Source organism: Gavia stellata, chromosome 3 (assembly GCF_030936135.1).
Source record: "Gavia stellata isolate bGavSte3 chromosome 3, bGavSte3.hap2, whole genome shotgun sequence".
In the NCBI taxonomy this organism is placed as follows: Eukaryota; Metazoa; Chordata; class Aves; order Gaviiformes; family Gaviidae; genus Gavia; species Gavia stellata.
The window spans coordinates 45468847-45486075 of record NC_082596.1 but is presented as its reverse complement, the minus strand read 5'-3'; the positions used below and the strand labels follow the sequence as shown (position 1 = coordinate 45486075).

The 17229-nt window shown below is 37.5% G+C and overlaps 1 protein-coding gene across 1 annotated transcript in view; it reads left to right on the top strand.

The window, feature by feature from the left end:
* The window catches only part of SNTG1 (syntrophin gamma 1), a 159484-nt gene extending 153468 nt beyond the window's left edge, over positions 1-6016 (top strand). Inside the window, 1 exon segment of the mRNA XM_059815621.1 lies at positions 5858-6016. Coding sequence (XP_059671604.1) covers positions 5858-6016 — 159 coding nt within the window.
* The last annotated feature ends 11213 nt before the right edge of the window (positions 6017-17229 follow it).

Here is a 17229-nt window from a genome sequence, read left to right as displayed (position 1 = left end):
TTCCTGTAAAAATATGAGTTATCAAAATCCAAACGCTTCCTGTCTTCCTTCATTTACAATGCTGCATATTTTGTGTATCTCATGCTATCCCAGATGTGTGTGATTATGGCATGTTGTATCTGTGTGATAATATCCTTTAGCTTTAGAATGCTTATTCATTATCTAGAGAATTAAGAGTGTCAGAATGCTTAGCTATTGAATTTTAATCCAAAATTTAGTTACATTTTTCTAGAAATACATTCAGACTTGTAGATGGATGTTGCTTGGAAAAAAATAATTATGCAGCAGCATTTTAAATTTTAGCCATACTGTCTTCATAATTGTCCAGCATCTCCTCTGTATTCTGGTGGAATGTACAGAGATATCACTGTTAATGTTAGAAGAATGTAGGAAAAATACTTTTTGAGAAAAAAATGCAGAACCACATTCATTCATCAGTCAGCTTTTTTTTGGAGAAACACGCTTGCCACCAGAGTTTATATTCCTATGTGATAGAAAGTCCTTCACTGACACTGAATAACTAATATTTTTATAATGCTGTCAAAATTTTTTACAGTGTGCTTCATGCCTGACTTAACAAAATTCAAAATGGCATGCTTTGAGACACACAGCATGTGCTATGGATTTAGTTACAGTTTAACCAGGTATACTTCTTTTCAGATTGAAAATAATTTAAGGTATTTAAATATTTGCATCATTCTCTCAGACATTGTTAAACTACTGCCTTTTTTTCTGTAAAGACTTTGTACTGATGCTTTTGTTTGACTTCTCTGTAAGTAATATCATGTTACTATAAAGATACATAGTGTAGTATAAAAGAAGTGTTTCCTCACGGATTTAAGCAATTCCAGTCTGAAAAATCTGAACAGTAATTACCATAGGTCACACTATTGGGTCCATGGCAGGGTCCCTGGACGTAAACACCTAACTTTGAAGGTCTCTAAGGCAAGGTCTAAGTGGTTTCTGAGAAGAAAACCACTTAGGGGCAACATTAATCACCCATACCCCTTAGACATTCCAATCTGTAGGTTATTTCCCAGCCGTCACTCAGTAGGAGATATTGCACAAGTTTGCACAGTCAGACAGAATTTTTCTGACTGAGAACTACAAAATAGAGCTGTCAGCTTGGCAGAATGTAGAGCCTACGTGTCCCTGTCCTTCATCCTTACTGAGCTGTTGGGGTTGGGTTGAAAAAACCAAGCACAGCATGGCAAAGCTTTCTGCTCATCTATAAGACACAAAGGGATTCACTTAGGCACCTTCATATCCAGTTACCTATCTATTTACCTATTTGTTTAGCTATAGTTTAATGATCTATTATTGTCTCTCCAGTATCACAGCAGCTTCCAGAGGCCAACACAATCTCAGGACTGTAATAAACTCAGAGTGCTGTGCTCTTCAGTTTTACCTGGCTAAGTATTGGACCACTGCAATAGAAACTGCTTTATGTTTTTCTGACAAAAATGAAGAGTATCTTAAACCTATGAGAGATCCTGTTTGATATATATATACGCGCTCCCAAACATAGGAGTGTGCAATGTATATAAAAATCAGCATCAGCACTTTTTTTCTTATTACATGCAATTTCCATTTGAATTTTGTAAGTAAATGCACCAATCAGTAATTTCTGTGAGCTGAGATTTTCTGTGCCTTGTAAAACATATGTGTAACTCAAAAGCTACACTTCAGTCTGTGCTTTCACCTTTCTCAACTTGCAGGGCTTTTTCACAGCTCAGCAGTTTTGTAAGAAAAACTGAGGTGAGGTCACACAGCTGTGCTGCATCAGTTTAGCTTTTGTTCACAGACTAGCTGAACCCCAAAGCTGAGTGTTACAAAACTGAAGTGAATACAAAAATCGGCACATCAAGATGAAGATCCAGTCAATTGTCTTTGCCTATTTGAATATGGAGAACAGATGAGGGCAGAAATATGGTATCAGCAAAGGAAGAATTATAACTTCCAGGATTTAGCATTAATACTTATTAATTAATTAATACTACCTTAATAGTAATTAATGCCAATTAATTTTTACTTGAAATTATCTTTTATAGAAATCTAATCTAAAAGAAGAGAAATAGCCTGAGTTACCGCTGTTTAATGTGAACAGAATGCTCGCTTTCAAGTGTTGCAAGGGGTCTTGATGGATGCTTGCACCATTTTCCAGTCTGACATTTCTGCTCATTTCAAGTATATTCTCTAAAACATAATTTTAAATTAATCCTTGTTCTTAGCCTTGAGGGTTTTTCTGTGAGCATTACAGTGCTCTTCAAATTTAGAATATCTTCTTTAAATGGTTTTTAAGTATACAACCTTAAAATTTTTACAGAGTGATTGCTCAATTGCAGTGACTGCATGCTGAGTTCAGATTTCTGACCTGTGTAGGTCTGTGTGATTCAATTTTTAGTTTCCCCATGTCTTGCACATGGATTATCTGTTTAATATCTATTTTAGATCAAATTCTATGCTAATATAGGGAGACCGTGTAACACCACATTTGATGAAAGAACAAATATCTTCTCGTATCAGCAGTTCATATATGGATGAAAGAAAAGATTTTTTCTAACCATATCATGAGTACTTACAAACTTAAAATTGCTTGATTTTGTAGATGTGTTTTTTATGTAGTTGTATCATTAATATAATGCAATAAGAGTTGGGTTTTTTTTCCTCTAGGGCCACTCTCTTTCTGTTTACTCTTTTCATCTCTGTCCTTTCAATCCAGGCTTTCTTTGTGAAAGGTTCCTAGAATTCCCATACACTTCTGACCATGCTCAGTGACTGCATCTTTCTCACATACCTTTCTGCCCACTTACATTGTCCTCAGCAGAAACTGTGAATGTTCAGGTTGATAATCTGGGAATATCTGGTATAATGACAGCAGTTTAGGGTGGGAGTAGTTTGATCAAGAGATAGCTTAGAAAGACAATTTGAAGACCAGAGGGTACACTGATATTCCTAGGAGAGCGGGGTCTTAGGTGAGGTGTACAGACCACAGTCTGGAAATTGGAATAATAGTATATTGTGTACTTGTGCATGGGCAAGTAGATGTGGCTTAAGTTTAGATTTCTTTGCTTGTTTTGGGATTCAGAGCATTTGCTTTTCCCTACTGGTACCAACTTTAATAGCTTCCATGTATATTTCTTCAGGTTTCTTAGAGTTTGCCTGTTTATTTGAATCTTCATCTGAAGCTGGGTGTGCAACACACAATACCCTGCCTAGATGAAAGTGTATTCAGACAAGAGTATGACTGACAACAAAGTATATACGAAAACAACCAACGGTGGCTAGGTGTGCACAAAAGCTTGTGCATTCCCCTCCATATGCTGGCAGTAGCGCAGACCCGTGGGCAGCTGAAAGTGCAAGTTCTCAGCAGAAGTGAGGGAATGTTTTGTTTGCCAGCAGCTCTAACTGAAGTCTTATCTGTTCATTAAGCTTTATTGTGATTAGGCTAATATGCCAGAAAAGTGTTGTTCCTCATAGATCCCGTTGCTGTCAGTCAGGCTCCTGTGAATTGAGCTGCAGCCATTAATCAGGCCTGTATGTACTCATCACATATCAGTCAGCCTACTGTGCTTCACATTGCTTTCATTTCCAGTTAAATATGCATGTCTACATCGATATAGGAATAAAGTTTCATGGCAAATAATAATCTAGCATTTGCTGACTTCTTAGTGCTCATCTTTGCAGTCAAGGTGATTTCTGCATTGTGTCATTACTATCAATAATAGTAATCCAATGGGACCTCTGAAGAGGCTGTTCTGTTGCATCACCCATTTTCCTTGAAGGTCCATTGAGCAATGGATCTTCCCAATGTGTTACTATTGCAGAAACACCTGTGATAACTGTTGGTAATAATTGTACTAATGCACGGTGAAAATTCAGTGTCCAGTAGCCATAATTATGATAGTAAGAACTTTCAGCTAGTAGGGTTACCTAATTGACTCGAACAATTCTCAAACTGTAATATTTGTTTTAATAGGCTTATCCTTTTGAGATGTAGGGGGAAATGTAGTCTTTCTACAGATGACACACGGAATTGATATTACGAATATTTCACTGTTCCACTAAATATTTATTCTGTCCTCTTAAGCTTCAGTTTTATTTTTATAGTACCAGAAAGAAAAATAATATTATATTAATAGAAAGGAGTTAAATGAAAAGTAACTTAATTTGAATGACTCGTAGTTCTTATTCTGATATGGCTTCCATAATTCCTTGTTTCCTCATCTTCGAATTTCCATTGTTTTCCTATCTGCAATAAATTTTCTTATTTTGAAATCTGAGGGAGGAAAAAACCTTTGTCACAGTGATAAAATTGCCCTTCTCCCAGTGTTTAAAAATGAGAATGTCTCTAAACAGATTTTTTTAAATGGACACAGATGGCAGGTTTGTGAAACTTGGCATAAACTTTATCTTCTTTGTTGAGAATTCGTAGTTAGGGGAGTTTAAAGAAGCTCATGGGATGTTACAAATTCATTTCTGAGCATGTCTGAAGGACATCTGCTCAGGTTGTAAGAGAGCTGAACAAAGCTCCACCCATTCAGTACATCACTGGACACTCTGCACATGCAGCTGTCTGCTTTCAGGCAGTTGTTCCTCCTTGCACACAAGGGATTTGTGAATGTCTCCATGAATTACGTGAAACAATATCTTCCAGGAAATCTCAAGAGGCAGAAAATTGCAGGATAATGTCATTTTGAGAGATTTAGCAATTTTCATTGAATTCACAACATTATCAATATTCTTCTAAACAAAACAGCAAAACCCTTGGCACTACATAGCCTGGAAATAACCAGTGCTGGACAGAAAGACAAATAGAATATACCACAGATACCTATTAGTAGCTTTATACTACAATGAAGAAATATGTGTAGGCAGTGAATCAAAGCAGAAACATGGCAACTCTGCAGCACCATCCCTACACTTACATATATTCAAATACCTCAGTATTTCCTTTCAAATACAACAGATCTTTATGGACTAAATGCCAACTCCAAAACCACATAGTGAAGATAAGATAACCTAAAAAAGATTGATCAGATAAAGTCAATTAGACACAAAGGAGCAAATTTATGTATGTAAAAAAAAATGTAGTTTTCATTTATTTCCTCTGTAGTGGTGTCTAAAAGAGTCCTAGATCATCTAATCACATGCTGAGGAGTTATAATGAAATGTAAAAAAGTAAATTAAAGTAGAAAAAGAAGGACTTTGTCTAATATTTTTAATAAGTTTAAAACGTGGAGTCTGTTCCTTTTTTTGGTCCAATAACAGTAACCCTCTCAATGAAAACAGATCCAGAATATCACTATATGATAGTAGCACTTTTTGAAAATGTGTTGGGTTTTCAGGTTTTTTTGGTTAAAGAATCAGCATAGGTAAGATAATAGCTACCAGTGTGAGGTGATGTGATGAACAAATGTAACATATGTGGAACTCAATGTTATTGATCTTTGTGGGTACATTTGGTATACAGTAGTAGTCCAGAGATGAGTAGACTGTTATGGTGCAGTCATTCAATTTCTATCTAAATTGACCTGAAAAAGTGCCAGATTTGCATTAACCTGAGGCAAAAAAAAAAAAAAATAGTGCCACTTTCCTTCCCCTTTAGCTGGTAGGATCTCATATTTCTATGGAGGTGCTTAACTCAGAAATTGGTCCATCTTAGCCTCCAAACAATTATTTACTGAATGGGAATAGTTCAATGTCTAAGTCCCTATACTAGAGAATGGTCAGGAACATTAGCAGAATTACATCAAACTATTAAAATTATTGCTATTTGAATAGCAGTTCATTCCTGGGTATATATTTGTGAGGTGTTCTTCTGTTTCATGTTTAATCTTTTTGTTTTCACTTCCAGGAGCTGGAGTTTTCCAACTTGTTTGCAGTCCTTCACTGTATCCACTCATTCTTTGCAGCCAAAGTGGCTTGTTTGGACCCTTTGTACGTAGGCAGTCAAGCCACAGCTTCTGCTGCTCCCACAACTTCTGGTACTGGCAAATTAAAGTATACTACTTGACATCTCACATTACAGCACTGCCACTTAATAGCAAGACATAACAATGTATAAATATTCGTAAGATGTAGACCTTTGGTGAACCATGTACATGGAACCAATCCTGGAGGCAAGACATCTTGCAGCATCAGCAGATAAATGGTCACGTGGGATCGTAAATTCATCTCTGTTCTGCAAGACATCAGTAAATAATCCTAGTTGAAACCCCAGAATAGGATGGATATGCTTTTAGTATGATCTATTTGTACTTACATAGTGCTTTAAGCAACACTGGAAGCAAAGGAAAAAATGACGAAATGAAGCACTTCAGTATTTAATAAAATTTTCAAATTGCTGTAATAATACACAAATAGAATTGTCATTTTCCTGTTTTCAGATGCTTTTTATGACAATATACTGAACTCTGAGTATGAACATAATACCCTATCATTATATTATAAATGACATAAGAGCAAGCAACAAGCATATAGTACATGGTGACAAGGAGATAAGCATGAAAAGGCATTTGTGTAAGTATCTCCTCAAGAAAGCACTTTAAGCACTGTTGTAAATCCATACTTGTGTCCATACATGGAGTCATGCTACTTTTTCTATTTTGTTCTTTTAGTCTGATAATAACAACAACAAAGATATAGCCATATTGGACTGATACATTTAAAAAAAAAAAAAAAAAAACAAGCCACAAAAAGCAAAACACCTTACCATGAGTAAGTCCCTCTTTTTCAAGTAAAAATAATGTGATATGAATTTAATTTTAAATACAAATTAAGTACAAGTGCATAAAATATAAAGTCTGCTATTTACTTCCTCCCCTTTTTTTTGTCAAGAATTAAATTCTGTAAATCTAATAGTCTTTGTTCACAAGACTTAGCTGTTGACTTTTTTCCAGCGACAATCCACCTAATACATTGTTTCCATGTTTAAGCTTGATTTCACTTCATAAGTAGAACCTCTGTTCAACTCAGGCTCTCAACAAAGTAGACATTCTACATTATGCTTGAGAAATGGGTCCGCCCTTTGAATTCTTAATAATGTATTTCTTTTAATATTTTTAGTAAAAGACAGGAATAAATTAAATAACCTGTAAAGAATAGATGAGAAAATGCATAATGTCTTTCTATGTTAAGAATGTTACATCACTCTGGACCACATACTAGTCCAGAGTATCACTTAATGATGAAATCTGAGGGAGTTGTAAATTTAAAATGAACAATTTTATTTAAATAGCATTTTGCAAAATAATTTAATTTTGTGCTATTACACACGTCAGTGAAGACGGAAAAATGGTGGGAGCATGTGTGGGATATAGCTGGAACAACAGAAAAGGTAAGGGATTTTTTTTGCCAGACAGGATAAGAGAACCTAAAAAACTGGGGAAAGAACAGCTAGTGCAGCTACAATGTGTGCATATAATTTTAAATAGTACTTCGTGGGGTTTCTGTTTATTATATTGAAATCAAAACTTCCTCTTTTTTTTTTCCCCACTTAGACTTGTTATAAAAGCACATAGCACATAAGGGTTACGGACACAATCTGCCTTGTTTAGCAGAAAGACTAATTCTGGCACATCCCTTTCTACATATTAAGATAATTAAAACTTCAAAAGTGAAACCAGAGGAAAGCTTTTTCAAAATGGGAACAATTCAAAATGCAAGGTAGGGACAAAAGTTGAATGCAAATCATGTCTCTGTTTTTTTGCCTTGCATCAGGTGTATTTGGATTTATGTCTGTGAAAGTATCTTTGCCTTGAAGTATAGCTGATCTCACTGGATACTAGTTCCAAATAATCTGAAAATATATTTTCTGGGGACTCCTTTATCGCTTTCAAATGACTTTCAGTACATGGTTACTTCTTATTGGTACACCTCCAAGGGTTACACATTTATTTTCCGTGCTAAATACAATGGATTGGTGTTGTAATGCAGCTATTAAATGCTTTAAATGTCATCAAAGTCCAATATTTTTATAATCATCATCATGTGGTTTTTTATATGAATTGTCCCTAAATAAGGGGGTCACATCCTGGTCTTTGAACAACACAAAAAACTACCGTGGCTGTGCATGGGATCTTGAGTTTGTTCCTGAGAGAGTACAAACCCCAGATATTTTTGAATCCAAAGCTACAACAGTCTAAGGGGTTTAACGATGGTAACTCAGGCTCTGTCCTTGTCAAGAAAGCATATACTGGAAACACAAATTTTGACAGAGTACTGACAATGCTGAAAACAGAAGCCTGATACCTGTTAATGACAGTTCTCCTCCTCTGTGCTCCTGAATCATCTCCTTCCTTTTGGTGTGTTGCTGTGGCATTCAGCTATCACAGTGTTGGCATGGGCTAATACCTCAGTAAATGCTCTGCTGCCAGTTGGGTGTTTTTCCTTCAACTGTTCATGTTATGTGTACAGGTGTACCACTGAAAGTGAGAGTTGTTTAAGGGACATTGTTTAATGTGCTTAAATGAACATAACATTTACCCAAACCAGCAGAAAGTATGTTATTGCAAGTTGCTGTAGATTAAGGGATTCCATGATATGAAAGCCCCCCCCCCCAAAATAAAAAAAAAAAAATGCTCCTTTTGCAGAACTGAGCTAATGACATGAACTTTTGGGACTCCACCAGGGTATCCTAGAGATCACTGTCAATTTACTGTTTGTAGAACTGCTGTATTCATCAATGAGACTTTTGTAACTAGGCATTAAATATGCAACATTTAAGAGACAAACATTAGCCTGTAAATTGATTTTTTTTGTTTTTCTAAACCACTATATTTCAAAGAGCTAAACTGGTGGGGCTTAATCAATACTTTTATTTTCAAGAAGATAAAGGTGATGTTGTGAGAATATAAAATGCCATAGCCTTGACTGCAGGTTAGCATTGGTTTGTAAATGCAGCAGGGGGTTGTGCACGGCCCTCGCAGAATATTCAGAGGTGATTCTGTGTCCAGGTTTTCCCTTTTAAAGCAAGTTCATTGGAAATTCAGTCTTGAACCAAAGAGGGAAAATTTTAAGCTCTGTGTTGTAACTAATTCTGAAATAGCAAAATATAATTTACAAACATATTAAATGGCTATATTTTTCATTTAAATACCTACAGGAGATTCCCATTTAAAGCATAGTGAACTTCATACGCATATGTCAAAACCCAGGCTTTATGTCGCAGCCTTTCATTTCACATGTAACATATAATGAATACAAGTATTTTGTAAGTCAACACATCCCAGTGACAATGAAAAAACACAATTATAATGAGCTATCAGCTTTTGCTAAAAATCTGTATGCAAGTGAAAGCAAATATTTTAACAAAAAAGAGAAAACCAACCAACCCATAGCATAAAATGTAATTTGTTCTCTTTATGTCATGATATTCTTAATTAAATTTAATAAAAAAAATTCTTTATAGTACTGTGCCTATTGAAGTAATGTTATATAGTAGACCAAAAATATGTACTCTTCAGTATAACTAAATATATTTGGTTTCTTTTGCTTTGCTTAATGATGGAAATTTTAGATGATCTGACCTTCACAGAACGAACCGTATGCTAGGTTATAGAGTTAGCATAATATTATTACGAAAATGTTACCGATTTGAATACCTGTTATTCTGGATTTCATCAGTGAACAAATACATTTCATTTCCTACATCTGTTTAAAAATACAGTTCCACATTTTCAAAAGAGCTTTGCATTCCAGTAGCATGAAGTCACCTTTGAAATAAAAATCAAGATATTTCTGAATGTTGGCCATTTTATTTTGTTAATTAAGTGCAGCAAGAAGTTTATGGAGACAAACTAGTTGTAAGTTATGTTTTAAAACCAGTAATTTGAAGTTTTTTCTGTTCAAACTAGAATTCATAAGAATGCAACCAATAATATACAGTATCAATATGCTTTGAGATGAGATTCATGAAAAATATTATTTTCCAAATTAGTCCTTGATTCCACAAAAATATATTTATTTTGTGTGCGTAGACTTTGTCAGAACACCTCAAAGTGGACAGTTAAACATGAGTACGTAGTTGTCAATACTGCAGCCTATTAGGTGAAATGTGATTTGCTTTATTTAATGCCTTAAGAAGTTTCTTATATCAAACAAAATATTAAAAAAGCTGAAGATCTCTTGAACGTGTAGTTGCTGCCCTTAGAAATTCAGCAACTTTGCTGCATATTGTCCAAGTACCCTTGAGTATTCCCTGTGCCAAAAAGAAAGAGCAGTTTTCATTTTGGTATGGCAATTCCAAGGAACCTTTTGGAAAATGTAATTTTATTAATATTGAACACTAATCCTTGTATTGCACTTTCCATTTCCTTACAGGGTTTGGTCTCTGAAAAAGTGTAGAGTCTGTAAAAAAGTTTAAGCTGATTTTAAAATGTTCAACTTTGGGCAATTATTAGTCCGTCCTTGGGGCTTGCACCTCTGACCAGTTCTGCATGGTGGGAAACATGAGAGACTCACTCAAGCTCCCGAAATTTAAGTACCTGTATTAGATACCTAAGGTAGGACTTGAGGCTCTCAAAAAGGAAATACAAGGCAAGCACGTAGCTTAGGATCTCTGAAGGTGCGTGCGTGTGTGTGTGTCTCTCTAAGGAGCTAGAGGTGCTTCTACGTTAGTGTTTTCATTTTATCAGGAACGTGCTTTTGAAGCCAGGCTCCTGCCTGCTTGCTGCCACTCACTGTCTATTCTTCATATCGCAGAGCTGTCTTTAAGCACATGAACTGGGTTTTTAGGATGAAACTAAATGAGTGTTGTACCTATATGAGTTCCAGGTCCTGATGGGCTTTCAGACCATGCGACCCAACTGAAATTAGTCCAAAGGAAAAAAACCCTCTGAGATGCTAACAATGAGGCTGCCAGCTCCTGGTGCCAGCCGTTTCTGTTTCTGCAGCGGCTGCTTTTCATGCACCATGAGTGCTTGAAGAACCCCAAAAAGTTGAGCTTCACAGTGTAGCCCGCCAGAGCTCAGTGCCTGAAGGGGGGTGTTGCACTGCGGCAAGGGGCAGAATGAAGCTGAAGAAGGCTGATGGGTGCCTGGTCCAGGTTATTCTTCATTGCCTTTTTCCCTCGCCACACCAGGACGGTATTGACTGCAAGCAGGCTACCCCGTGTTGGTCAGCTCTCCCTGCTGCATCTTTGTCCCCGTCTACAGCAAATACACACCTGAATATTTGCTCTGAGGTCCCCAAGCACACTTCCCTGTCCCCTCACCCTCTTTGTTCAGACAGACAGCAGAACTGTACTCTCAGCTACATAACAGAGCCTCTAAACCTCTTATACAGTCAGGGGACAGTATTAAGGATTATGGCAAGAGCATCCATGTACCAATAAGAGTGCTTGAGTGTGTGATTAACATTCAGGTTAAAGCAAATAAAGTCATATCTGAGCTTAAGTGCTTTCCTGACTTGGAGGGTTCTTAAGTGCAGTTTTAGTATCTTCCTGGAATAAGGTCTGTAATGTCAACACATTTCTACTTGCTTGGCTCCATTTTCAGGAAGTTTAACAGAGATAGCAGTTCATATTCTGTTGGAATCATAGAGAAAATCATAGGAATACTGGAATAAAAAGAAATTTCTGTTTGGATTCTGTATATTATTACACTACCTTACATAATCTATTAAAATACATTGAACGATGTAAAACTAAAGCTTTCATTTACATAACGTAGTCAGTTTTTACTATGGTATACATGCCTTCCACTTTCAACGACTTTCTCCACAGGAATCCCAACTATATTTTATACAAATTCTTTTATTATTCAGTATATACTAATATATAATGCATAGTGTGTGTGTGTGTATATGTGTGTGTGTATATATATTAGTATATACTAATGGAAGATATTCAGTATATATTAATTAAAGTTACATATTGGGCACAACTATAAAACAGAGGCATAAATCCATGAAGCTTTACATTTAAAAACTTAATCTTATAATACTATAAAGAAAATTATGTATATTAGTTGAAGAAATGGCTATTTTTGCAGGATATTCACAATCTGGATATACAAAAATAAATTGATAAACATTAATCGATTTACTACTTCATACCTCCAGGAACTTTGATTTTTTAATTATTCTTATCCCTATAGCATATTTACAATATATGTCATAAGTTTTAATTTGTTATGAATAAAAATGACTGAAAAATGTAATAGAAAGTGCTATATATTTTATAAATATTAAAAATCTAAGAACAATTCAAATTATTTATTTAATTTTTAGTTATGGTTTCGTGGTTGTTTGTAATATGTATTTGTGACAAGCTTAAGTCACCTAATTGTTTAAGCTCATTAATGTACCACTAATAAAATGCTATCTTCTGTTTTGTTTTTGTTATGTTTTGTTTTGTTTCTTTTTGTAATGGAACATAACAGAAAAAAATAGAAAATAAATACTTTTTTAACTAATTTTTTGCATTCAGTCATACAGTGTATGAGTTTTATATTGTTCAAAGCCAAGTGTGAGGGATCAAGAAAATACTTGAAGAACCTGGGGTGGTAAAGTTATTTCCCAACACGATGTTTAACTCTTTATTTAATAGAAATAATGATGATTCCTTACTTGTATGATCATTTCCACAAGGCATGTCACCCACTTAAAGTCTGACTAGGATCTTGGAAATATCCATCTCTCCCCTAACTATGAAGCTCACCTACAACCAGATTATTTTACCACACAACCACCAGATTATTTTACCATTAACATTTAATTGCTTAGTGTTGGTTGGAATGAACTTGGGCCTGATATTGCAGTGTTTGAAGGTATTTTTTGGTACGTCTTTGCAATCAAGCAACTTTCAAATAATGCTGCCACTACTAGAACAAAACCGAAGTTTTTGATGAGTTTAATTTTTTTTGACTTTTTCCCTGACTAAGGGAAGAGGTGCTGGAAGAAGGGAAGCTCCTGTTTTTATTTAGGCACCTTTGTACTTTTTCAACAATTTAGGGTGTGAGTCTGCAGCGCACATCTCACAGGCACATTTTTGGTCCCTTTCATGTGTGCCCAGTGGAGAGAAGCCAGGTAAGCTCCCTTGTGACAGTGCTGCTGTTACCCTTCTCTTCCACCCCCTCCACAAGCAGTCACCAGGGCTTTCTTGGACCTCAGGCTGGGGTTGCCTACGTCAGTTCTGTACCCAAGGAAATAGCCCTTGCTGGCCCCAGCCCTTTCAGCATCTTGAACAGAAGGAAAACAATATGAAGTTTGTTGTAGTTATAAAATAATGCTGAAAAAACCCTTGATCCTCATTCCCAGATGTGATTCAGCTGATGTGGGTTAGCAAACATATCTGTCACATCACTTCAGTTAGTTTCGTGTGTCTCAAGTTTGTGTTTATACCACATTTAAGTGAAAGGCCAGAAAAAAAAAGAGAGGAAAGAGGTCTTTAAAAAGAGAGGTGAAGAGAACCACAGAATATTAAAAAGTTAGGAAAATCTTGGAAGTAAGTATATTCAAAATGTACGGGAATCGTCTTACAGCTACCATTTCCATTTACCCTTTAAATAGGAACTACATTTTATATTGGGAGCATGAACTCACATAGAACTGAAAGGTTTGTTTATTCTGGAAATAACTATTTTCTTCTGAATTATCATTTTTAATCTAGCATTGCCGAGGCCAATTGTATGAGGTTCAACAAGGCCAAGTGCCGAGTCCTACACTTGGGTCACAACAACCCCATGCAATGCTACAGGCTTGGGGACGAGTGGCTGGAAAGCTGCCCTGCAGAAGAGGACTTGGGGGTGTTGATTGACAGCTGGCTGAATATGAGCCAGCAGTGTGCCCAGGTGGCCAAGAAGGCCAACGGCATCCTGGCCTGTATCAGAAATGGTGTGGCCAGCAGGAGCAGGGAAGTGATCGTGCCCCTGTACTCGGCACTGGTGAGGCCGCACCTCGAATACTGTGTTCAGATTTGGGCCCCTCACTACAAGAAGGACATTGAGGTGCTGGAGCGTGTCCAGAGAAGGGCAATGAAGCTGGTGAGGGGTCTGGAGCACAAGTCTTATGAGGAGCGGCTGAGGGAGCTGGGGTTGTTTAGCCTGGAGAAGAGGAGGCTGAGGGGAGACCTTATCGCTCTCTACAACTACCTGAAAGGGGGTTGCAGAGAGGTGGGTGTTGGTCTCTTCTCCCAAGTGACTAGTGACAGGGCAAGAGGAAATGGCCTCAAGTTGCGCCAGGGGAGGTTCAGGCTAGATATTAGGAAAAATTTCTTTTCTGAGAGAGTGGTGAAACATTGGAATAGGCTGCCCAGGGAGGTGGTAGAGTCACCCTCCCTGGAGGTATTCAAGGAGCGTGTGGATGTGGCATTGTGGCATGTAGCTTGATGGACATGGTGCTGTGTGGTGTTGGGTGGGTTGTGGCTTGTTGTTGTTGTGTGGTGGGTTTTGTTTTTTTTTTTTTTTTTTTCCCCAGGTTGGACTTGATGATCTTACAGGTCTTTTCCAACCGTAGTGATTCTGTGATTCTGTGATTCTGTGATTCTGTGACCTTCTGCTGGTGGGATTTGTTATTGCTACTGGGAGGAACAGCCAGCCCCCTTCCAGTACCCCAGCAGCAACCCTTCTCCCTCTGCTCCTTCCCCAGAGGCAGTGTCACCTTCCTCTGCTGGCCTGACTTTTCAGGAACCCAGCATGTACAAAGTAGGGTGTTGTGTATGGCACTTTTACAGCGCCAACCCGCCAAAGGTATTCCTTTAGACAGATCTGTTACTAAGTTCAGCAAGGAGCCTAAAATATAAGGAAAATCTTAAATGGCTGAGCACAGAGGAATCCAGTTTGTATTCTCCCTTCAAACAAATTATAGCACATTTATAAAAAATGTTACCAGTGTATTAGTGACAGTTGCTTCCTTTTGCTTATTTTAATCACTCTGTGAATGCATTTATGGCAGTACAGTAACTGCAGTATTAAACGCTTTAGACACTGATCTATAGGGGACAAACACTTCATCTTCTCTAGGGAAATTTCAGTGTTTTCCGGGGACTGTCTAAGCATGGGGCACATGCTTGAGACAGATGAGCCTGTGCAGCTTCTGTTCTCAAAGTGGAGGCTCCCCAGCATGCCACCATGGATCCTTCCTTAGAGGCTCAGTGCTCATTCAAGGAGATCTGCACCATGGTCCTCTTGTCCTTGTACAGACCCATTCTGGCAATTAACCAAGATACAACTGCAAAACTGGTAGGTGTAGGTCAGGTCCTACTGTCCAGTGGGCTCAGGATGGGAAATTAAGGAAGCTACGCTAAGAGACCAGTTTTATAAAGTACTGAATACACTATTGTGAGGATGAAAATTATGAGTACCTCTGATGTAGGAAAGAGCGTAAGGTGGTGAGAACAAGGAAAAGGGAGTAAGTTTCATTGTCCTTCAATAACATACTGTGAATCAAAAGGTAAATTTACCTCTTTACCAGAAGAAGGATGAGAAAAAAAATCTGATTTTAGAGAGAGCCAATGATCTTCAAAGCATTTACACTTGTGTCACTGGTATGGTGAAAAGGAAACATTGATTGTCCCAAGTGATTATGGTAACAGTTATGTATCACCAGTCTGGAGATGACTTAAAACTCAAGACACCATAAACAGAGATTTATTCTTTTTTCCTAAAGGACACAGCATAGAAACAACAGCATCTGGAAGAGGGTGTGTGGCAGCACTGCCACTCCATACTCCCTGATTTCACCTTGCAGAATTGCGAGCATAGAAGATAATAGTGTTTTACTTCTCTTCTATTTTTCTGGACTACCTAAGGTGCAACACGAACATTTTTCAAACTTTTTTGCTGGAAGGTGGAGGACTAGAAAGTTTTTTACTAGATGCTGAGATTGTCATGTGAAAATATCTCTAGAAACGGGTTTTCAAAAAGGCAAAAAAAGCTCCATCAAGTACCATAAGCTTCAGTGAAAAGGCAAATGATAAACTTTTTGTGTGGCCAGATCCAAACTGTCACCTTTCTCTTTTGAACAGATACAAAATCCTTTTATGTAGATGTCTTTTTTTTTCTTTTCCTTTTTCCTATTTTGCTTCAAGAGGCTAGTGAAGGAAGTAAAAGGGTCTCAGAAAGGTCAAACCCCTTCACTGAAGCGTGGAAGAGAGATAGTGGGGTGGTTGGCTGTGGTCTTTACACTGCAATACCACTGGCTGCAGCAAAGGCTTATATCAGAGCAACATCCCAAACAACTTACATTCTGTTCACACCAGAAGACAAATATTTGGAAGAAGCATGAAGTTAAGGCCTTCCATCATTTCACAAGAAACAGGAGCTCAGACTATGGTTAACATAGAAACTCAAAGGTGAAGAGAACTCATATCTGGGTAGTCCATGTGGCTGGGAGCAGTTTCACAGAAGTGTGCACAGGGCTCTTCCCCGATAGGGTTGTAAAGGGCCCCAATGCTGGTGTAGTGTAAGAGAGATCTGAGCTGACTGAGGGGTTTAGGGGAACCTAGTGACCTCCTGTGAAGGACCAAGGGGCTTGTGAGATGGTAGGAAAATGTTCAGAGGAATATAAATTTAGGAAGAACAGCCTGACTCACTGAATCTTATGCAGCTTCCTCAGGCAGTCATGTCATATAACCCATCTCACAAATGTTTAAACTTCATCTTAAAAGTAATTAGGCTTTTTGGCCCTCTTCCTCTTGTTGGAAAGCCTTCTGGAATCTCACTGCTCTGATGGTTTGAAACTATCTTCTAATATCCAGCCTAAACCTATTTGTAATTAGTTTATATCTATTTGATTTTGTGCCAACATTATCCCCTAATTTAAATAGTTCTTTTCCAGTCCTGGTGTCAGTCCCCCCTTTCCCCTCCTCTCCTCAATATATTTATAGCAAGCAATCATATGCCCTGACAGCTTTCATTTTGCCTGAATGCACAAGCCAGGCTCATACAGAAGATGTCTATGCAGTGCAGTGAAATTTGGTGCAGAGATTCCTGAGCTATTGCTGACTCCAGCTGATATGTCTACCTGTTGTGCTGCAGCAATACCAGCTCAGGGTCAGAAGCAGTTCATCCACTTTAATGCAGTTTAAGATAATAAATACAGCCCATCAGCACCACACCGTGATATACTGCTTCCAGAGCAGATAAAGTCCATGGCAGCTCAGGGCTTTCTGCACTGCTCTTCATTGTTCAGTGCAGACATTCGCTAATCAGGTTCCTTGGCTTGTTTCCATACCGTCTTAATGGGATGCAGTCTTACTCTAAATCTGTTCCAATTTAACTTTTTTTC